This window comes from Lactuca virosa, chromosome 5 (genome assembly GCF_052849685.1).
Source record: "Lactuca virosa cultivar CGN04683 chromosome 5, Lactuca_virosa_CGN04683_v6, whole genome shotgun sequence".
Classification (NCBI taxonomy): domain Eukaryota; kingdom Viridiplantae; phylum Streptophyta; class Magnoliopsida; order Asterales; family Asteraceae; genus Lactuca; species Lactuca virosa.
In genome coordinates, this window is record NC_136430.1 from 434,089,601 (window position 1) to 434,114,188 (window position 24,588).

Here is a 24,588-nt window from a genome sequence, read left to right on the forward strand (position 1 = left end):
GAGATTTTTCATCTAATGCCTTCGTGAAAATATCAGCTAACTGATCAGTTGTTTTCACAAAATGTACTTCAATATTTCCATCCTCCACGTGATCCTTGATGAAGTGGTAACGAAGAGCTATATGTTTAGTCTTCGAATGTTGCACAGGATTATGACAAATTCTTATTGCACTTTGAGAATCACAATATAATGGAATCTTTTTCATATTAATTGCATAATCACGTAATTGACTTTGAATCCATATTATTTGTGAAGTGCAAGCAGCAGCAGCCACATATTCTGCTTCAGCTGTTGAGATTGATACACATGTTTGGTTTTTCGATTGCCAGCTCACTAATTTGCCATCAAGAAATTGACATCCACCACTTGTACTTTTTCTATCAAGATTACAACCACCCAAGTCTGCATCCGAATATGCTTGTACAAAGAACCCAGTTTTCGAAGGATACCACAATCCTAACGAAATTGTTCCTTTAAGATAACAAAAGATATTTTTCACAACAATGAGATGTGGTTCTCGTGGATTAGACTGATACCTAGAACAATTACACACAGAAAACATGATGTCAGGTCTACTTGCTGTAAGATAAAGTGATGAACCAATCATGCTCCTATATAAAGTTATATCAACTGCAGGTTTATCTAATGATGGTGTTAACTTTATGCCCGTTGCCATTGGAACTCGTAACTTTGTGCTATTCGTCAATCCAAATTTTTCGAGCAAATTCTTCGTATATTTTTCTTGATTGATGAAAATTCCTTCTCTGTTTTGACGAATATTCAAACCAAGAAAATTATTTATTTTTCCCATCATGCTCATTTCGAACTTACTCTTCATCAAATCTTCGAATTCTCTAGACAAAGCAGGGTCAGTTGAGCCAAAAATAATATCATCAACATAAATTTGAACAAGCATTAGATGATTCCCCACTTTCTTTCGAAATAACGTGGGATCAACAGATCCTTGTTTAAATTTAGATTGTTTCAAAAATGAGGTTAGAGTTGCATACCATGCCCGTGGTGCTTGTTTCAAACCATAAACTGCCTTATCTAAAATATAAACATGATTTGGAAATTCTTCGTTAATGAAACCTGGGGGTTGTTCCACATAAACAGTCTCTTCAAGCTCTCCATTTAAAAATGCACACTTCACATCCATTTGATAAACATCAAAATCTTTATGAGCTGCATAAACCAGAAATATTCGAACAGCCTCGAGTCTTGCGACAGGGGCAAAAGTTTCTTCATAGTCGATTCCTTCTTGTTGTTAATATCCTTTAACAACAAGTCTGGCTTTGTTTCGAACAATGTTTCCATCTTTGTCAGTTTTATTTTTGAAAATCCATTTTAACCCGACAATCGAAACATTTTCAGGTTTAGGAATTAATCTCCAAACCTTGTTTCGTTCGAATTCAGACAATTCGGATTGCATTGCAACAACCCAATCTGAGTGTTCCATTGCAACCTTAATTGTTTTTGGTTCAATTTTAGATATGAAAACATTGAACATGCAAAATTCTTGATGAGTATTCAATACCTCATTCTTTGCACGAATTTGAGCTCTTGTTAAAACTCCCTCTTGTGGATTCCCAATTACTTGATCCTTCGGATGATCTCTTGTCCATTTTTCCATTGGTGGATATGCTGGATCAAATTCCAAAGGAACATCTTCATATATATCATCATTCTCAGAACCTGCAATCGAACAAACATCATCAAAATCATTATTATTTGCAATATTTTCTATATGCTCCCCTCAACATTATGCTCCCCCTCAACATCAGCATTCAATTTTTCTTTCTCCCCCTCGAAAGAATGCACTTCGTCATTTAAAGTATTCGAATCCAAGTGCTCCCCCTCCACTGGATTATTTTGCATACTTTCGTTTATTTCTTGAGGAGTTGATGTTATTTCATCAGTAAACTTTGCAAATTCCGGTATGTGATTATTAGGAGCATGAATTTCAGCATCGACTGCATGATTTGAAATTCCAAAAATCAAATCATAATCAATATCATCCATTTGTAAAGATTCAGTTTCAACTTGTGTTTCTTGTAAAATTGGATGATTTGCAAATTTATGCTCATTTTGTTTAACATAGTAATCATCGAATGTGAGATTGAAAGTTTCTTCCACTTTTCGTGTTCGCTTATTTAACACACGATATGCGACAGAATTGTGCGAATATCCAAGAAAAATCCCTTCATCAGCTTTTGCTTGAAATTTCGAAAGATGATCCTTGAGATTCATAATAAAGCACCTACATCCGAAAACATGAAAGAATTTCACATTAGGTTTACGATTATTCAGAAGTTCGTATGGTGTAATATTAAAACGCCTGTGTATGAAAGATCTGTTCTGAGTAAAACATGCAGTGGATATGGCCTCAGCCCAAAGATATTGAGGTAAATTCGCATATGCCAACATGGTTCTTGCTGCTTCGCACAATGAGCGATTCCTTCGTTCTACAACACCATTTTGTTGTGGTGTGTATGGAGATGAAAAATTATGCGAAATCCCTTTATTCACCAAAAATAAATCAAGAACATTGTTCTTAAATTCAGTTCCATGATCACTCTTGATTTTTCGAACAATCTTCTTTAATGTTGTTTCCATCTTTTTGATAAAATCAATCATGATTTGAGCAACTTCGGATTTAAGCCTAAGAAAATAAACCCACGTGAATCTGGAAAAATCATCAACAATAACTAAAATGCACCGTTTCTTGTTGAGAGTTGAAACAGTCGAAGGACCACACAAATCAATATGTAAAAGCTCCAGAGGTGCAACAATTTTTGAATCTATCGTAATTGGATGACCTTGTTTATGTTGTTTGCCAACTTCACAAGCTGCACATAAAGAGTCATTATCAAATTTAAGTACAGGTAAACCTCTTACCAAATCTTATACCACCAGTTTATTGATGTTTCGAAAGTTGAGATGTGAAAGTCTTCGATGCCATAGCCAGCTTAGATCAGATGTGGCTTTCGAAAGAAGGCATATAGCAGGTTTGCCTATAATAGGATTGATGTCCAGAGTGAACATGTCACCTTTCCTTTTGGATTTCAGTAACACTTCGTTTGTGTTGACATGCGAAATAATACTTCCTTCTTCGTTAAAGAGAACTTGATTGCCAGTGCCCACAACAAGTTGAGAAACACTTATCAAGTTATGTTGGAGACCTTCAACATATGCAACACGATTCACTGTGAATTGTCCATTTGTGATCTTTCCATATCCTTTGACTTGACATTTTTGATTGTTCCCAAATTTTACTACTCCAGCATTTTTGAGACTTCAAAAATCTCGTAAATTTTCCTTCTTCCCAGTCATGTGACGAGAGCAACCACTATCAATGTACCACTTGTTATCATATTGCTCGTCACATAGTACCTACAATCATTGGAAAAATTCAGGTACCCAAGACTTTTTGGTTCCTTGGAAATTAGATTTCAACATGGAATTGAATGAAGACTTTTTGACCCAGTCACAAAATTTAGTTTTGAGACTATCAATAATGTTCACATCATCATTTGTGGGAAACGAAATATAAGTTTTTGTTGATTTCGGATGTATACTGACTTTACCCTTCACATTTTGAGTTTGTGACTGAACTGTCTTCGCTTTTGTGACTGGTCTCCAAGCTTTGATGGAGATATTCGAATCTTTTGAGCATGAACTTCCATTCGAAGAAGTATTGACATACTTTTCATAAGCTTCGTTGATTTGTTTTTCTGAGTATTTGTTGGATTGATAAACTTTTCCTCTTCCTTCGAGCTAGTGATCTATATTTTTCCTTGAAGTTATGCCTTTTTCATGCGAAGCCTTTAGTGTTTGTTTCTTCGTATGATTAGGAAAATTTGGCTTTTGAGGAACAAAATTAACTTTGGGATGAGCATATGATGTATCAACAGTTGATTTAAAATGTTGATTTTGAAAGACTTGTTGATTTGAATTAGATTTATTTGAAAATGCTCTTGATTTGTTAGTGTCAGAAACTTTCGAAAACTTTGGTTGCTTATTCACTTCAGACCATGTATGAGTTGATTGAGATGAATGTTGAGTTTTTGTTGAAAAAGAGGAATTTTTAGCTTTGAAAACATTTTTGGTTGATTGTGATTCAGACATCTTTTGAGACTCAACATTCTGCAAAAATATTTTCTTTCTTGCTTGTCGTTTTGAAATGTTGTTTTCCTTCGAAAATTTGTCAATTTGATCTTTAAATTCATTAGAGTTTAATTTGACAACTTTTTCATTTTCCTTTTCAACATGTTTTGTATTTTCTTTTTCAATTTTTGATTTTTCAACCCATTGGCTTTGTGGTTTTTGTCGTTGAAACACATACGAATTCTTTGTTAAGTTGTTTTCAATTGTATTTTGATTTGCGAAAAAGCCTTCATCAGTTGTTTTTGAATTATCCTCCTCAACTAACTTCTTTAATTCGGGTTTGATATTTTTAACATTTCCAGTAGTTACGAAGACTTGGTTTGGAAAAACAACATCATCAGTACACTTGAAGATCGGGTAAACCACCGTATTCGCTTCTAGATAATGAGCACCTTGTTCAGACAACACTTTTTCGAACTTTTGTGTATCACCATACACTTGTTCAACAACTATACGAGGAATTTATTTTTCCTTTGTAACTACCTTTTTCTTCGTTTGTTTCTCTTCTTTCTCATCATCACTATCATCTGTTTGGCTGTCTCTGACTTCCACAAAGTCCTCATCACAAACTTTCGAAGTTGAGGGTTGATCAGTGTCAATCTCAACCAACAAATCCTTACCTTTTTCTTTTCCTTTAAATGATGATGCAACATTTATAATAGACAACTGAGAACAATCAACATCCTCAATATCACTGATTTCACTAATATTGTCAGAATTATCCTCAATATCAGCAAAATTAGATTGAGAATCAGATGTTGAATTCTCAGTCTTTTTCAAGATGTGAATTTGTTCATACTTAGTCAAAGTATCATTTACAATTTTAACCAATTCAGTTGAATCAAGACATTCATCTACTTTGACTATTCCATATCTATACTTATCATTCGGAACTTTGTTAAAATCAGCTATTTCTTTTTCACAATCATACGAAATGTTATCTACCGTAGCTCTTTCATAAGCAAAAATGGCAGCAATTTTCTATGTTGTTCTTTACTGATTTCGCACGAATGATGTAGTTCAGTTAATTTCCCATACAATTTTTTAGCCGAATTACAGTAAATGTTCCTCTGAGCTAACAACAGTTTAGATTCACTTGACAAGTTATCCCTATCAACCATGATATTAGTTATTTGAAGTTCTAAACAATCTATCTTAGTAATTTTCGAATCTAGTTTCTTCTGTGTCTCTAGCAATTGCATAGACAACTTCTTAGCCTCATTGCTAGCAGATACCACAATTGAATCAAAATAAGTAACAGTTTCATCGAAAGATACTAATTCAGAATTATAAGCATGTACTGGAATATAGAAAGATTCAAGAATATTACGTACCTTCGTGGTCATCGGAGATTTGTCAGCGGCTTTTGATACGAAGCATCTCCCATGAACTCCGTATGCCTCCTCATCTGATTCTTCTTCCATCTTTGCAAACATTGCTCCATGGGTTGGATTTCGCATCTCCTCATCATCTTATCCAGATGACCAAATTTGATAAGTTCCATCTTCTTCTTGTTCACCACAAGCAACTAATGAAAGATTCTTTGCCTTTGCACGCACCTCCTCTAACTTTTCCACATAGTATGCTTCATCCTTCGTCTTATTCTTTGTCTCATCTTTCTTCCTCAGCATGCAATCATTAGCTAAATGATTAGCCCCGTTGCAATAATGACAATCAATCCCAGCATCTCCCTTTAACTTCTTCTCTGTTTTTCCCTCAACAAACTTCGTATCTTTTTTCTCTTCCTTCTTCTTCTCATCCCCAACACTTTTACTCATAAAATTCCCTTTTGTCTCAGATGACTTTGCCTTCGGATTGAATGGCTTTTTGAAGAACTTTTTCACTCGATTGTTTGAATAGAAAGCAATCGCCTCATCATCTGAATTCATGATGAACCCTTCGTCTTCATCTGAAACATCTTTCTCAGCTTCCCTTTCAGAGATCTTCGAAACCAAAGCTAGTGGAGCTCCCAAACTTGCCTTCGATTCTTCAGCAATTTCGTTCACTTCGCTTTCATGAGACTTTAGCTGATTGTACAAGTCATTCAAAGTTGACGTATCAAAGCTCTGTTGATTCTTAACCATCATGCTCACACTACGCCACTCCTTACGAAGACCCATAACAAAAATTAAATTGATCTCCATGGCTGATCTGGTGATACCATATCGATTACATCGATAGATTAATTCATTAAGACGATCGTAGTAAACTTCAATCGTTTCACCATCTTTCTGTCTGAAGTCCTTCAGTTCCACTAAGCATTGCTTCACTGAGTTAACTTTTGTTTTCTCACTCCCCTGAAATTTCTCCTTGAGAATGTTCCAGATCTCCTTTGCAGTTGTACAACTCCTCACATAGTTGTAAACAACTGGAGGCAAAGCACCTCTTAGCTCTCTTATGCATCTCTTCTCTAGCTTTTTCAGACGATCAGACTGATTCTCAACTTCAGAACGTCCAGAATATGATCCAATTGGTTGAACATTTGTTGGTGGATTGAGATTGCCAGAAATGCAATTCCACAGTTCTTCATCCAATCCGTTGAGATAATCGTGCATACGATCAGCCCATTGATCATAATACTCAGGAATTAGCATAGGAATTTTGGTGGATGATCCTAGAAGATGAGAGAATGAAGTCATGGAATTAAGATTGAAAGACGCCATTGATGTACGGAATAAATCCTTGAGAATTTTTGAAGAAACTTTGAGAATTTGACAACAACCTATATGATTCAAATCAGAATCACTAGCAGAACACTCGATTTAATGATTCAAGTGCAGAATCGAATCACAGACTTAGATCCAATGAATTTTTCACTTTCAAAAAGTGCGGAATTTCTTAAACCAAAACGTTGATTTAAAAACTTTTGAAAAGATGAAAATCAGATCAGAGATATGATTCCTGCTCTGATACCAATTGATGAAGCAATGAATCGAGTATGAAATGAATCAGAGTTTAATGATCAAAGTAGGATTGCGATATTTGAACACAGATGTAAATATGATCTTGTTTCAGCTTTATTACGCTCTCAAGTTTTACAGAGTACAAATGTCAATTCTGTAAAGACTCGTTACTATGACTCTAGAAAGCACTCCTATTTATAGGAGAGGAAAGCGTACAAAAAAATATACTAAGGCTTTGACTCTAACGCTTCGAACATAAGTGCCCTAGTAAAATACATTACAAAATATTCGAAGGGAACAAAACATACTTCGACTAATTACAACATAAGTGCCCTAGGATCTGATTTTGGACGTCAAAAGCTTAGTGGGTTAAGACAAACTCTTGATGGATGGTTGTCTGACCAGTACGTCGGGCGTACTCATGAGTACGCTGCACGTACTGGGCCAGCGTCCCGTTATCCTCACTTTATAAGGGACCTATCTTAAAGAATTTCATCCTCACTTTACGTCCCTAAAGCATCTATTATAAGGGACCTATCCTAAGGAATTTCATCGGGATGGACACTACTACTAAGGGGATTCCTCAGCCAATTATGTTTGTAAGGCAACCATGTGGCGGATAGAGTACACCGGTGAACACATCGTTCACAAACTTCTACAGGTTGCGAGCCTGCTAGCGTTCCACTAGACTTCCTAGAAAAGTCCGTGGTCGTCATCTATACTCTGCTAGATGACTGGATCAACGTCAACATCGAGGCCTCTCATCATTTTATTTCATCACACACCAACTATTTCATCTACCCATGTTTTACCCAACATATTTGTAGATATAAAATACATATACAGTTCAGATCTGAAGAAAAAAGGTTCAGATCTGAAAACAAAATACATCTACAGCTTAGATCTGAAGAAAAGGTGCAGATCTGAAAACAAAATACATCTACAGTTTAGATCTGGAGAAAAGGTTCAGATCTGAAAACAAAATACATATACAGTTTAGATCTGAAAAACCAATGAGATTAAATCTTTCATCTAGCACAGATCTCAAGTAAATATGCACACATAGCACGTAATTTATATAAAATACTTCATATCTATGTGTAAGATGAAAGTAACTATGCACTCACTTGATAAGGTAGTGATTCCAACTTGGATAGCGCTTCGCTTCGACGAAACCGGGAGGTTTGCTTGAAAACCGGGCTCTGCGGGGGTAGAGTTTATGAACCGAAAAACTCTTTTTCTCGGATCCTTCTGGGGCTCCGGGGCTTTCTTCAAGTTTTAGGGAAGTTTCCTAGGCTTTTGGGGGAGTTTTGGGAGGTTTAGAGAGTGAGTAAAGAGAAGAAGAAGTGGATTTTGGTATGAAAAATGAAGGAACTCTCGGGTGGTATTTATAGGCTGAAAAAGGGGTGAACTCGTCGAGTTTCTGGCCCCCAACTCGTCGATTTGCTGGTCTAACTCGTCGACTTGGTGCCACGTTTCGTCATCTGTTGCGGAGAAAACAATGGCTCAAATTGCGCCACGTCACCCTTTTCACTGCAGCACCCTGCCAACTTCTAAACCCCGCAACTTTCACATACGAGCTCCTTTTTTTGACGTTCTTTATATCCACGCGTAGGTGGGAACATGCTCTACAACTTTTGTTTAGACTCCATCGGCTAATTCTCGACCGATTTTAAATTTAACAGTATGAGAAGATTACACTGCTAAACGACCGTGGAGAATTCATAACTTCTACATATAGACTTCGTTTTCGACTGTCTTTTTATTGTTGAACTCCTATTAATGAGATCTTCAATTATCATTTAGGTTGTGTTGGCTAAAAATCGCTCGATCTAAAATTCGAACTCCGGGCTGTACACTGCTATGTCAAATCTTAGAAAATTCATAACTTCCTTATACGAAGTCAGATTTGGACGTTCTTTTTATATACGCTCTCGGTTCAACGTATATTACGACTTTCGTTTAGATCGCTAAGGGTAAAGAGCATTTTATCGCAAAATCAATTTTTACGTCACACAGTGGCGTGTCAGTTTTGTCGCGAAACTCGACATGCCATAACTTCTTCGTTATAACTCGGATTTCGGCGTTCTTCATATGTCCGGAATCCTTGTCACGACCGCTACAACTTTCTTCATAGATATCGGGTTATCTAACATTTTATTTTTGACGCTTATTTTTATCCTTTATTTATTATATTATTATAAACAAGTAATAAGCACACAAAAACACATAATTCACATAATATTCAAGTAATTCATCTTTATTACTTAAAAATGAGTTACAATGGTTGACCCTAACTATTACATCATCTTACTAATGCTTAGCCTGAAACGCGGGCGTTACAATTCTCTCCCCCTTAGGATGATTTCGTCCTCGGAATCATGCATCAGCAAACAAATACAGATAGCGACTTATCATGTCACTCTCCGTTTCCCAGGTGAGATTTGTCTCATTCGTATGTTTCCATTGCACAAGCACTAAGTCGACCATCTTGCGTCGTAACTTCTTAGTCTTACGGTCAACAATCGCCTCCGGCTCTTCAATTTGCCTCTTATTTTCATCCATCCTTAACTCAGAAATTGGAATTATGTCGGGAACTTCTCCCGTGAACTTCCCCAAATAACACACATGGAATGTGTTATGAATACCATCAAGTTCTTCTGGTAGTTCTAGCTTGTAAGCTTGGTTCCCAATCTTTTGAAGAACTTTGAACGGTCCAATAAACCTTGGACTTATCTTTCATCTTTTCCCAAATCTTATCAGTCCCTTCCACGGTGAGACTTTAAGCAAAACCGAATCTCCAACTTCGAATGTCACCGGTCGTCTTTTCTTGTCAGCATAGCTCTTTTGACGATCCTGAGCTGCTAACATCCTTTCTCTAATCACCTTTAGCTTTTCAGCAGTCTGATGGACTATCTCGGGGCCCATAAACAGCTTTTCTCCAGCTTCAAGCCAACATGATGGCGTACAACACTTTTGTCCATACAGAGCTTGATAAAGTGCCATCTTGATGCTCGAATGGTAACTATTGTTGTAGGAACATTCTACCAGAGGTAAGTGTTCATCCCAGTTATCTTGGAACTCTAGGGTACATGCTATTAGCATATCTTCGAGTGTTTGAATCGTTCTTTCGCTCTGACCATCGGTCTGCGGATGGTAAGTTATACTTAAACACAACTTCTTACCCATTTCCTCTTGTAGACTTCTCCAAAACCTTGACGTGAAACGACTATCACGATCTGATACAATTGTTAAAGGAACACCGTGAAGTCTTACAACTTCCTTCACGTAAGCATTTGCAAGCTTATCCATAGACAATCTCTCATTGGCTGCTATGAGGTGTGCACTCTTAGTGAAACGATTAACGACCACCCAAATCATGTCATGACCGTTCTTTGTCGTGGGCAGTTTAGTCACAAAATCCATGGTGATGTCTTCCCATTTACCCATGGGTACTAGTAAAGGTTCTAAACTCCCATATGGTTTCTGATGTTGTGCCTTAACTCTCGCACATGTTAAACACTCGGCCACATACTTTGCAACATCGAGTTTCATCGTCGGCCACCAGTAGTTGGGTTTCAGTTCCCTATACATTTTTGTGCTGCCAGGATGAATCGAGTACATGGTCTTGTGAACTTCTTCCATTAGAAGATCTCTTATTCCTCCCGTCTTAGGTACCCAAATCCTATCTTGGATTACCTTCAATCCTTGATTGTTTGTACCGAATACCAGAGTTTTGCCCAAATGTTCTTCCTTTCGGTCATTTTTCTCTGAAGCTTCCTCCTGAGCTTTCTTAATGCTTTCCACAATCGTTGAGACAACTTCAATTCTTAATGCTTTTGGCCTTCTCTTTTCAAGGTTTACTTTTCGACTTAGAGCATCAGCTACAACATTTGCTTTACCAGGATGGTAAAGTATCTCACAGTCGTAATCCTTAAGCAACTCTAGCCAGCGTTGTTGTCTCATGTTCAATTTCTTCTGATTAAAGAGGTACCGGAGACTCTTATGATCAGTGAAAAGTTTGCACTTCGTGCCATAGAGATAATGCCTCCTTATCTTTAGGGCGAATACTACCGCTGCCAACTCCAGGTGATGAGTAGGGTAGTGCTTTTCGTGCTCTTTCAATTGTCTCTATGCGTATGCTATAACCTTTTCTCTTTGGGTCAGAACACAACCTAACCCAACTCCAAATGCATCACTATAGACTGCGAATTCTTCAACTCCGTCAGGCAAGGAAAGAATCGGTGCTTCACACAACTTCTTCTTGAGCTTCTCGAATGCTCCCTCGTGCTTCTCACTCCAAGTATAAGTAGCTCCTTTATGGGTCAAAGATGTCAATGGAGCAACTATCGAAGAAAAGCCTTGGATAAACCTTTGGTAACATCCAGCTAATCCCAGAAAGCTTCGAATCTCTGTGGGACTTTTTGCTCGTTCCCACTTCATTACAACTTCAATCTTTGCTGGCTCAACCATTATCCCTTCCTGGTTAACCACATGACCCAAGAACTGGACTTCTCGAATCCAAAAATCGCATTTGGAGAACTTTGCATAAAACTTCTCCTTCTTCAACACTTCTAACACTTCTCGTAGATGCTTTCCATGCTCCTCCGGGCTCTTTGAGTATAACAGAATGTCATCTATGAGCACTATCTAAGATTTATCGAGGAATGGTTTACAAACCTTGTTCATCAAATCCATGAATGTTGCTGGAGCATTAGTTAGTCCAAATGACATAACCAAGAACTCATAGTGTCCGTATCTCGTTCTACATGCGGTTTTCTCAATATCCTGCTCTATCACCTTCAGCTGATGATATCCTGACCTGAGATCGATCTATGAGAAATAGCTCGAACCTTGCTGCTGATCAAAAATGTCGTCAATCTTTGGCAATGGGTACTTTTTCTTCACCGTTGCCTTGTTCAGCTCTCTGTAGTCTATGCACATCCGCATGCTTCCATCTTTCTTCTTTACGAATAACACCGGGGCTCCCCAGTGTGATGAACTAGGTCTAATGAAACTGCTGTCCAACAACTCCTGAAGTTGCGTCATAAGCTCCTTCATCTCCGTTGGCGCTAGTCGACATGGTGCTTTCGCTATTGGTGTCGTTCCTGGTAACAAGTCTATTCAAAACTCCACTTGTCTATCATGTGGTAATCCAGGATGATCTTTGGGAAAGACTTCCGGATAGTCACATACCACTGGTATACTTTGCATCTCCTTCTTCTCCTTCTTAGCATCGATTACGAACGCCAAGTATGATGTGCATCCTTTAGACAAACATTTCCTGGCCTTCATCAGGGAAATGATTCCAAAATTTACTATGAATTTGTCCCCGTACACCATAAATGACTCTTTTCCGGGCGGGTTTACCCTCACTATCTTATTTTTGCATAGTATCTCGGCATCATTGGCGCTAAGCCAATCCATTCCCAGTACGATGTCGAAACCATTCAACTCAATGGGTAACATCTCCTCATGGAATTCGTTTTCGTTCAAGTCGATGACGATATTCTTAATGCAATCGCTAACAGGTATGAATTTGCCACTGGAAACTTCTACAACTAGAGCATTATCAAGTTTTTCTATAGGCAATGCTAGTCTTCCATAAAATATAAAGGAGTAATTTGCTCCGGAATCAAAAAATATATTGGCAGGCAATCCATTTACATGAAAGGTACCTAAAGCGACATCTGTTGCATCCTTCGCGGCTTCCAGGGTCATCTGGAAAGCTGTCGTCTTCAGCTTCAGTGGGATATTGGGCCTTGCTGCCTCCTTCTTCTTCGGACAGTCCCTCGAGATGTGCCCTTCCTCATGACACCCATAACAAACTTTTTTGTTTAAGGTGCACTCATTGGCATAGTGCCCAGGCTTTCCACAATTAAAACAAGTGACCTCTCCGTCACATTTCCCATGGTGCTTTTTTTTTTGCACTTTTCACACAATTTCGCTTCGCCTCCTCCTCCTCTCGAACCAGACTTCGAGGATTTGCTTTTCTTGTTGGATCTCGAAGATCCATCGAACTTCCTTTTCTCGCCAACCTCAGTTCTATCCAGGCCCCTTTCTCTTAACTGAGTCTCAACATTCTTGGCTGCCCTACCGACTGCCTTCAACGTGCTTTCCATTTTGACTGTTGGGTCAAAGTCTAATGGCAATCCGTTAGCAAATTTCTCTATCTTGGCGAGTTCGGTCGGCACCAGGTATGGAAATAACTTCATCTTCTCGGTGAATGCAGTAGCATAGTCATCAATGCTCATCCTCCCCTTCTTCAAGTTCTGGAACTCATTGTTTAGATCTATCAAATCTATCTCTGAGTAGTACTGCATCTTCAACTGCTCCAAGAATGTTTCCCAAGACATCTTCAGGGCTTCTCCCTGTGGCATCGTATCTGCCAACAACTTCCACCAGCTCAAGACTCCGGTCTTCAATTGTCTGACTACAAAGATGGTTTTCTGCTTGTCGCTACAATTGCAGCTTTCAAATACCATCTCCATTTCAGAGATCCAATCCATAATCCTACTGGCTTTGGGCTTCCGGAACGACTTGGTGGTTTGGCGCCCAAGAAATTCTTATAAATACGTCCATTTCTGTCGATTCCCCTCTCCGGGTCATTCCTTCTTGCCACTGGGGGTTCAACTTGGTTGACAGTGCGGCTGTAATTCCCTTCCTCTAACTGTCTGTCATTCAGTTCTGGTTGTTCAACATGCATCGAAGGTTCATCCATATTATTCAGCAACAATTGTCTCATCTCTTCCCTCTGTTCGGCCGTCATAGCCCGAATCATGGCTTGTACTCCAGCCATAGTAAGTGGCTCTGGTGTAGCTTCTACTATCGGCACCTGCTCAATCACTTGGGGTTGAGGTCGCTGATTCCTATTTTCATTTGCGTTTCCAGCTATGCTTTGGGTTCCCACCATGTTGATCTATACACCAAAGTAGGTGAATTCAGATCTTTACTTACGATAGACGTTCAAATCCTCCTTATCACTCCAAAACGTTACATGCTAGTTCTAATATCGTAATTGAGCGCTTAGAATCCTGAACACATTAGGTTTCCAGATCCGATCGACAATAGACGATAGATCCGAACAAATAATAGCATATAAGGAAAGCATAAAGCATTTAGCACATAAAAGCATTTTAGGCATCTTTCCTAAAATAAACTAGTGCTCGTGTCTAAAATATGGTAGACACTCATCTCACGATCATCGCTTAGCATTCTAAGTTTAAGTCTAGAAATCCTACAAATTCCTACTTTGCTTAAACTAATGCTCTATTATAAGGGACCTATCCTAAGGAATTTCATCGGGTTGGACATTACTGCTAAGGGCATTCCTCAGCCATATATGTCCCTAAAGCATCTATTATAAGGGACCTATCCTAAGGAATTTCATCGGGATGGGCACTACTGCTAAGGGAATTCCTTAGCCATATATGTCCGTAAGGCAACCATGTGGCGGATGGAGTACATCGGTGAACACATCGTTCACAAACACCTACAGGTTGCGAGCCTGCTAGCGTTCCAGTAGACTACCTAGAAAAGTCTGTGGTCGTCATCTATACTTTGCTAGATGACGGGATCAACGTCAACATCGAGGCCTCTCGTCATTTTATTTCATCACACACCAACTATTTCATCTACCCATGTTTTACCCAACATATTTGTAGATATAAAATACATATACAGTTCAAATCTGAAGAAAAAAGGTTCAGATCTGAAAACAAAATACATCTACAGCTTACATCTAAAGAAAAGGTTCAGATCTGAAAACAAAATACATCTACAGTTTAGATCTAAAGAAAAGGTTCAGATCTGAAAACAAAATACATATACAGTTTAGATCTGAAAAACCAAGGAGTTTAAATATTTCATCTAGCACAGATCTCAAGTAAAAATGCACACATAGCACATAATTTATATAAAATACTTCATATCTATGTGTAAGATGAAAGTAACTATGCACTCACTTGATAAGGTTGTGATTCCAACTTGGACAGCGCTTCGCTTCGACGAAACCGGGAGGTTTGCTTAAAAACCGGGCTCTGCGGGGGTAGAGTTTCTGAACCGAAAAACTCTTTTTCGTCACTGTTGCGGAGAAAGCAATGGCTCAGATTGCGCCACATCACCCATTTCACTTCAGCACCCTGCCGACTTCTAAACCCCAGAACTTTCGCATACGAGCTCCTTTTTGACGTTATTTATATCCACGTGTAGGTGGGATCATGCTCTACAACTTTTGTTTAGAATCCATTGGCTAATTCTTGACCGATTTTAAATTCAACAGTATGAGAAGATTACACTGCTAAACGACCGTGTAGAATTCATAACTTCTACATACGGACTCCGTTTTCGACTGTCTTTTTATCGTTGAACTCCTATTAATGAGATCTTCAATTCTCATTTAGGTTGTGTCGGCTAAAAATAGCTCGATCTAAAATTCAAACTCCGGGCTGTACACTGCTATGCCAAATCTTAGAAAATTCATAACTTCCTCATACGAAGTCAGATTTGGACGTTCTTTTTATGAACGCTCTCGGTTTAACGTATACTACGACTTTCATTTAGATCGGTAAGGGTAAAGAGCATTTTATCGCAAACTCACTTTTTTACATCACACAGTGTCGTGTCGGTTTTGTCGCGAAACTTAGACAGGCCATAACTTCTTCCTTATAACTCGGATTTTAGCGTTCTTTATATGTTTGGAATCCTTGTCACGAACACTACAACTTTCTTCATAGATATAGGGTTTATCTAACATTTTATTTTTGACGCTTATTTTCAATCTTAATTTATTATATCTTTATAGACAAGTATATTAGCACATAAAATCACATAATTCACATAATATTCAAGTAATTCATCTTTATTACTTAAAAATGAGTTACAATGGTTGACCCTAACTATTATATCATCTTACTAATGCTTAGCCTAAAACACGAGCGTTACAACATTAAAATATGGTGGAAGAGTGAAATATGGAAACAATTCACTTGGAGAAATTAAGGGATACGAAATGATCACAAATGGGAAATTTTCCATTCGCAAGGTCGCATATGTGGAAGGCTTACAACACAACCTCATAAGTGTTTCACAGTTCGTGGTTGGTACATGATTAAAAGTTTCGTTTGATGATGAGGGATCTGAGATTATCGAAAAGGATACCAAAACAGTGCTCCTAAAATCAAAACGCAAAGGCGAGATGTATCCACTCAATCTGAACCCCATCAAAGGGAAGCCTGCCATCTGCCTACTTACGAAAGCTGTTACGGATGATAGCTGGCTATGGCACCGAAGACTCTCGCACCTCAATTTCAAAGACATCAATAAACTTGTTCTTGGTGATCATGTGCGAGGGCTTCCTATCTTTAAGTTTGATAAAGAACATCTTTGTGCAGCCTGCGAAATGGGAAAGCAAAGCAGGAAGAGTCATCCAACAATTATGAATTCGAAAGTCATAGAACCACTTGAACTCTTGCATATAGACCTTTGTGCCCCTTCTGCAATTGAAAGCATTGGTGGCAACAGATATATACTTATAATTGTTGATGATTTTTCTAGATTTACCAGGGTTCATTTTCTTAAGCAGAAATCTGAAGCCACTCCCAAGCTCAAGGATTTTATAAAGCAGATAGAGATACAACTGCGAAAGCTGGTTCGTAACATTCGCAGTGACAACGGTTTGGAATTCAAAAACCAAGCGTTTGAAGAATTTATTACTGAAAAAGGAGTAACTCACAACTTCTCGGCTCCATATACTCCTCAATAAAACGGCGTCGTTGAAAGACGAAACCGCTCGTTGTGCGAAGCTGCGAGAACCATGCTATCATTTGCGAATCTGCCTCTTTACTTCTGGGCGGATGCTATTGGAACTACCAGCTTTACACAAAATCGATCAATCCTCAATAAGAGATTCTCTGTTACTCCCTATGAGATTATAAATAATCGAAAACCTAATGTCAAGTTCTTTCATGTGTTTAGTTCCAGGTGCTTTATCTTCAATTCTAAGAAGCAAAGGAACAAATTCGATGTGTAGGCTGACGAAGGTATTTTCTTGGGGTATTCTCTTACTTCTAAGGCATATAGGTTTTAAACAAAAATTCCAAAAAGATAGAAGAAACCTACTATGTCACATTCGATGACAATTATTTGAAGAAGTATCAGAAGAATGCCTGTCAATCAAAGGAGATCTTTCCCAAGCCGAATCCAACTACAATTCCACTCTCCAATCTCTACGAGGAATTCATGAACTTATTCAATGGGCGAGAAAAGGCAATCTCCTTAGAATCCAAAGCATCACACAACAAGGAAGACGAACTAAAGAAAATCATTGGTAATGCTGCGAAAGATATGGAACACAAGAACCCCACTCAGAAAGACTCTAAAAATCTGTCTAAATCAACAGGTGTGACTGCTACACCGCAGGGGGATGGTTTTACTTCAACCTCTTCATCTCATACACCTATTCAGGGGGAGGATGAAACCCCTGAAATCAGCAACAAATCACCACTCCAGGGGGAGGGTTCGACTCCGAATGAAGAAGAACATACATCATTCGAGGGGGAGAATGAAAATCCCAATGATGATTCGGATGTGCAGTCAGAGATTGAAGATGTAAATGCTGAATTGGATCCAACCTATGATCCTAATTACCTTCCGTTGACCAAATGGACCAGAGATCATCCAAAAACCCAAGTAATAGGAGATTCGTCTTCAGGAGTTCTTACGAGAGCATAACAAAAGGCGAAGCGGACTGCATTATTCTCTAAAGTGGAATATTGCATGTTCAACTCGTTTATCTCCAAAATTGAACCCAAAAACATTCAAATTGCTCTTGATCATTCTGATTGGGTGCAAGAAATGCAGGAGGAGCTCAATGAATTCGAACGAAACAAGGTCTGGAGACTTATTCCCACTCCAAAGGATGTATCTGTTGTTGGTCTAAAATGGGTGTTTCTTAAAAATCTAGACAAAGAGGGAAATGTGATACGAAACATGGCGCGATTAGTAGTTAAGGGGTATTGCCAAGAAGAAGGCATTGACTACGAAGAAACCTTCGCACCAGTTGCTAGGTTGGAGTCTGTTCGCATCTTTCTACCGTATGCTACACACAAGAACTTTGAAGTATATCAGATGGATGTCAAGTGTGCATTTCTGAATGAGGAACTAAAAGAAACTGTGTATGTGGAACAACCACCAGGGTTCATAAACGAAAAATATCCGAACCACTGTTATATTCTGGACAAAGCAGTTTATGGCCTAAAGCAAGGTCCAAGAGCCTGGTATAAAACTCTTACTCGTTTTTTAAAACAAGCTAAATTTAAACAAGGATCGGTCGACCTAACCTTCTTTCACAAGAAGGATGGTGACCACTTGATGATCGTCCAAATTTACGTTGAAGACATCATTTTCGGATCAACTAACCCCAACTTAACTGTTGAGTTCTGAAAGTTGATGGAAACTAGGTTTGAGATGAGCTCCATGGGTCCGATTAACTTATTCCTTGGTTTGAATATAAGATAGAGTCAGGAAGGTGTCTTTATTAATCAGGAGGCTTATACAAAGACCTTACTTTCTAAGTTTGGAATGGTGGGAGATTCGAATGTGAAGGTTTCAATGGCATTCGGAACGAAACTAACACCGTCTCTGGACAAACCAGCTACTAATATGACACTCTATCGTCAAATGATAGGTTCATTGATGTATCTGATTGCTAGTCATCCATATATCATGTTTTCTATTTGCTATTGTGCTAGGTTTCAAGCGAATCCTCGTGAACCCCACATGACTACTGTTAAGAATATCTTCAGGTATCTCAAACGAACATCCTCGCTGGGAATATGGTACCCTTCAAGTTCAGGTTTCTTTGTGCAAGCGTTTTCGGATGCTGATCTCGGAGGTTGCGGTTTGGATCGAAAGAGTACAACGGGAGGATTCTAATTTCTTGATGGCAAACTTGTAAGTTGGCAATCTAAAAAGCAAACTTGCGTCTCCCTATCAACTGCTGAATCAGAGTACATAGCCGATGCCTCTTGTACTTCACAAGTAATCTGGATTCAAAGTCAGCTTCGTGACTATGGCATAAATATGAAGCGAATCCCCTTGTATTGCGATTCTGAGAGCGGAATTCGCATTTGTCACAACACAGTGCAACATTCAAAGACCAAACATATCGCACTGAGGTATCACTTTATCAAAGATCATGTGGAAGATGGAAATGACGAGACTTTGTTAGATCCATTGATCAGCTGGTCGAGATCTTCACGAAAGCCTTGCCTGAACAAATCACATTCTTCAAGGCTTAGGAATGATAGAGGTTGAATCAGTTTTGAAACCACCTTCGCAATCATAAAGTTTTGGTTGCACTACGAATTGGTGCGAACGCTCGCAGTGATTCGCAGTCCACTGTTCACACTGTGAATTAGTGCGAACGCTCGCAGTAACTCGTAGTCAACTGTTCACACTGCGAATCGGTGCGAATGTTCTTAGTGACTCGCAGTCTACTATTCATTCGTGGTTCGGGGGCAGGTATAGATCTTCTAAATCTATGCACTAATTAAGTGTTCCTAGAAGCATGCTGTTGCATGTAGTCTGAAGCCTCAAAGGCTCTATGTTGAAGCCTTAATGAATCGATAACACCAATCGTTTCTTCCCAATTAGGCTATTTATGCACATAAGTCATGAGCTACCTTACTCTTCGCACATTGAGTTAAGAGTTGACTGCTTGGTCACTTTCGCATAGCAGAGGTACATTATTTCTTGAAACCACCTCCTACTACATCTCCATCACTTTCGCTTTCATGAATGTAACCCTTGAGACTCTCAGATATTACCACTGAGGTTTATGGTTACAACAAATTCTATGTTTATGATCTTAAATTCGTTATCACCACGAATTGAGTGAAACCCAAAATCCAACACATATTTACGAATTGACGGTGAACAATTTAAATGTTCTAGCTTATTCACTAAGGAATTAATGAATGTCCACCTTCGTGGTCAATACCTTGAAATCTCTTTTTCTTTTTGTGCGATCTTAATGAAATGTTCTAGTCCTAAGACGTTTCTTCCCAACAGATCCAGTTTTTAATTTTTCTTGAGATTACTATACTTATCCAAGTCACTTTAAAATAATTCCAAAACATACTTATTCTTATGGCTACACTGGTCAGACAAGTACTTCATCCGAATGTTCGAACTTATGTCAAGTTTCGTAGTTTGGTTGAAGATGAAGTCACCCTTTAAATTTAATGAAAAGAAGCTTTTCACTTTTTCTCAACAAACAGATGATCGTAATTCAACGGAAACCACACAGACACTTTAGAGTCTCTCTTGACTCCGAAGGAAGCGATCATTTCCCGGGATCTATTTGTTTCATGTCTTAATAGACATCACTAGAACCCCTTAGTATAATGTTGATTTATTTCTTTATCTTTGGCACACTCTTGCACGAAGATCCTTGTGATTTTCCAAAGTCTGGTTCGGGGTACTCATGATTACTTTCAGTTTTGCAGAACTATTGATGACGATTAATTGTGATAGTTCGTATCTGAAATGGTTGCGAAAGGGCGTAACTAAAATGACAATTTAAAAGGATAATATTTGGGCGCGTGAAAATTTGAAATGGACGTTGATGTGACGCCGTTTGACACACGCCACAGTTGTCATTCACGCCTTTTTAGGTGACTTTTCAGTATTCGATGCAACCAACCGCCATATTTCTCTCTCTTACTATACGGTATAAAAGGATTTTGACGATTCAATATTACTTACTAGTTTCAAAAGAAATCGAAATCCTACCAGAAATTATTCTCGTTACTTTTCATCACCTCCTTCATCAAGCTTCCATGGCAACTTGATCAAAAACACTCTCCGTAATAGAACAAATGGTGCAATCATCTATTCTCAAGATCAAGGCAAACCAGAATCTCATTCTGGACCTTGATCCTGCTAAATATGATGGTTTTCTTCAACCACTCATCGAATGCCTCCGGTATTCCCCATTGGTCATCGCACTGATGAAATTTGAAATCGTTCCATTGGTTCATCTGTCCAAGGCCTATTCAACAGCTAGCTACCAAAAAGGCGAGGAGATGATTACGTTTGAAATCTTTAACAAGAAAACCCACATCTAAAAATCGAGGTTCTGTAACCTGCTAGGGCTTCCTTAAGGTTGTGACCTAGTTGACCCTAAGACTGTCTCCAACTCTGCCATCTTGGAGATGTTTAACCAAATGGGATATAGAGAAGTTTTGACTGCCGTCTCAAAGTTCAAGAAGCCCAACTTGCCACCGATGTTGAATGGGTTGTTTACCCTCATCTTCAAGAGTTTTTCAGAGAGGGTTACCAGCTTCGATTGTGCCATCAAGCTCTTCATGGCGATAATGTACGATATCTTTTTAGGAATCAACCTTGATTATGGTTCTGTGCTTTGGGCTCAATTGGTTCAAAGTACCCTTTCGACTACACGACAGGACGATATTTCATGTGCTCGTTTCTGGACTCTAGTAGTTTAAAGGGTCATTGATCGGCTTAACATCCCGGTTCTAGAAGATTCGTGTATGGATGCTATTCAGATCTTCCACACCAACAACATAATCTTGGCTGATACTTCCAGATTTTCATTCATTGGCTCAATCCATGAGGTGATGCTTCGCAATATTCCTACAGCAAGTGAAGTCATACGAACCTATCACAGTCTACCAGTCTCTATCCTTCGCCCAATGACTAATGAAGTACGAAAAGTCCTTGAAGAGGCAGACAAACCAAAGAAGGGCAGAAAGAAAAGAGCTGCGAAAGTTGGTACATCTGAACCAGCCCAAACGCCAAAGAAGAAGGTCAAGCGAGTGGCTCGCCGGCCATGTACTCCCACGCCAAGTGACCACGAAGATTCGCAGTTCAACACAATTTCAGAGATTCCAGTTCAAGAAGATGTTCACAACGAACATAATGATACTGCTGCTACATCTCAACCACAGGTTTCGGAGCCTGGAACAATGAATCCTGTAGTATCTTTTCAAAGACCCACATTTGTTCCAATTTTTGATGAGTTCTTCCAAAGCTTTACTCCTCTTCACTCTCTTATAACCACTACCACTCCCATTACCATCGCACCATGCCCTCCTACGGGTGTTTTGCAACTCGAGGTTACTCTTGCCCAATCCACCACATTGTTTACCGATTCAACAACCACTACAACCACTACCACCAGTGAACCTCCAGTCTCTGTCAATGCATCTGATGCGGGGGCAGGTGCTTCAGGTTTCACTTTTGGTCCTTCTACGTCACCCATCTCACCTCTTCGCCAGGACGAGCCAAATACCATTTATGATAAAGATGAAGAAGATTTTGGAGGTTTCACTTACAGTCCATTCAACATTAGGAATGAGAGTGATGATGAAGCTTCATTCACCCGAGGGCAGTTAAAGGCTCTAACTGACAAGTTGGATTTCTTAATTGAGTCCACTAAAACATTCACGAGTGGTGATTATTCTCAAGAAACTGTCAAGGCCTTCTTTGAAACATTGACAAAGGAACACTCTGCGAACCTTGAGAAGACCAATCAAGCTGTTGAGGCTTCAACTTCTGTGCGCAAGGAAACGACCGAAAAAAGTCGATAAACTAATTTGTGAGCTCGATCCTTTATGAGCACCTTTCAGAGCTCCTTTGAAACAAACACTGCGAAGGCGAATGCAATAATTTCCAGTCTTGGATCAACTCTTCGCATAAATCCAATCCGACAACTCTGAGCATAAATCCTCCATCTCTTCCAAAATAGACAAGCTTCATGAAGATTTGGCTATGGAGAACAAGATAATGGAAAAGCTCACAGTCAAGACAAAAAAGTGAAGGTTCTGACTGTCAAGCTGCAACAAGCTGAGAAATAGATTAACACACTCTTAATTGAAAACGCAGTTATGAAGAGTTGTGTTGTAGATGTGAACGCCTTACTCTATGATATTATTGAGACTCGTGACTCTTTAATCACGATAACTGTTAAGAAGCATCTGGCTGAAAAAATTAGGCCTGTATTTGCGATGCTCAACAGGATAGAAGGTGTTTCGGAGTCAAGCTCACTTTAGAAACAAGGGGGAGATCCTGTGAAGCAATCTAAGAAAGAAAACCCAAAACCAACTGAAAAGCCACCTGTGAAGCCAAAGTCAGAAAACGAACTGAAGGATAATGTAGCTTCATGTTCGAAAGGCAAAGAGAAGTTCACTGATGAAAGAATCATTGATGACAATGAAGAAGAAGAGCCTGATGAGCACGACTTGAAACGAAGGAAGACTCATGAAACTCAGATCGATGAACACAATCAAATTGCGAGAGAAGCAGAAGAGAAAGAGAAAGTTGAACGAGAAGCTCAAGTCACTTTGGAATGCCGAAAGCTTTTATTTCCACTATGGACTTTGGAGGGAATTATGAGCGAGGCTATAGACATTCCAAGTCAATATTGGTTAGAGCCTCATCTTTCAGGTTGCAGAACACACAAGATTCGCAGCTTGATCTTCCAATCACACCGAAAGCCTTCAAGTTTCGTAGCTTTGTCAAAGTTGCGAACGTCCCTCTAACCGATAGTCGTGCTGACCATTTGCTTTTATCATTCTACTTAAAGCACATGAATCCTCCGTATGAAACCTGGAGTGCGAAAAAGATAATTGTTGTGAAGGTTTCAGGTCCAATCAAAACTGATAGCTTCCCAAATGCTCGCTTTAAGGTTGCTAGGGGTTCTACGAGTCAGGTATGCGAATTTACACTTGCCGATCTACCTTTCCTGAACTCGTACGATTGGACTTCGCTACTCATTATGTTGCTCAAGGATGAACAGAAGTACAAACCTGTTGTTGCTCATCTCAAACGAATGCTAGTCTCATACATTCAATAGGTTGGCAAAATGGATGTTGAAATTGCAGCCGTTCTACGAAAGAGGCCGTCTGTGCTCCCTAAGTAAGCTCCAGAAGATTTTAACAAAATAAAGCTGGGGAAAATACGAAAGGATGGCTGGTGCATGGCATTTCAAATGAAAGAGCGAAATGATGTTGATTTTCATAAAGTTTGTTTCTATCTTGTTGATAAGCATCGTTACACCACGTTGTGCCTGCAGTACATCCTGGAGTTTATGGAAAAATGCAAAGGTAATCGTAAAGGAGATAAGAAGTGTTTCTTCGATATGATCTTGTGGTATATCCAGGTTCGCAAGGCATTGCTGAGCAGCATTCCGAAACTTTTTGAAGTTCAGAAGCGAACTCCACAATGAAGGTCTCCTGCCTCAATTGACGCAAAGGGGAGATTGTTGGGTCTTAGATGTTGTGTCATTGTGGTTTTATTGTTTAGTCCATTTTTGTATATTGGGTTGGGCCTGTCCACCCGTCGATTATTATTAGGGTTTTACTATTTAATGTGCATGCATGCACGGTGTCTTGTAATCGTCTTTTGTCAAAGTTGTGAACCCTACACAGCCTTTACAGTAATAGTTCTTCATCAAGCTCTTCTAAGGCTGTTCATATTAATCATTCGACACAAC

General features: G+C 39.0%; 1 protein-coding gene across 1 annotated transcript; it reads left to right on the forward strand.

Annotated features, from left to right (window-relative positions):
- Positions 1–16,470: 16,470 nt before the first annotated feature.
- LOC145114187 (uncharacterized) lies at positions 16,471–17,801 on the forward strand. Its single transcript, XM_079050181.1, has 2 exons — positions 16,471–16,794; positions 17,151–17,801. Exons 1-2 carry the CDS (start codon positions 16,471–16,473, stop codon positions 17,799–17,801), a joined length of 975 nt encoding a protein of 324 aa, XP_078906307.1.
- Positions 17,802–24,588: the final 6,787 nt, after the last annotated feature.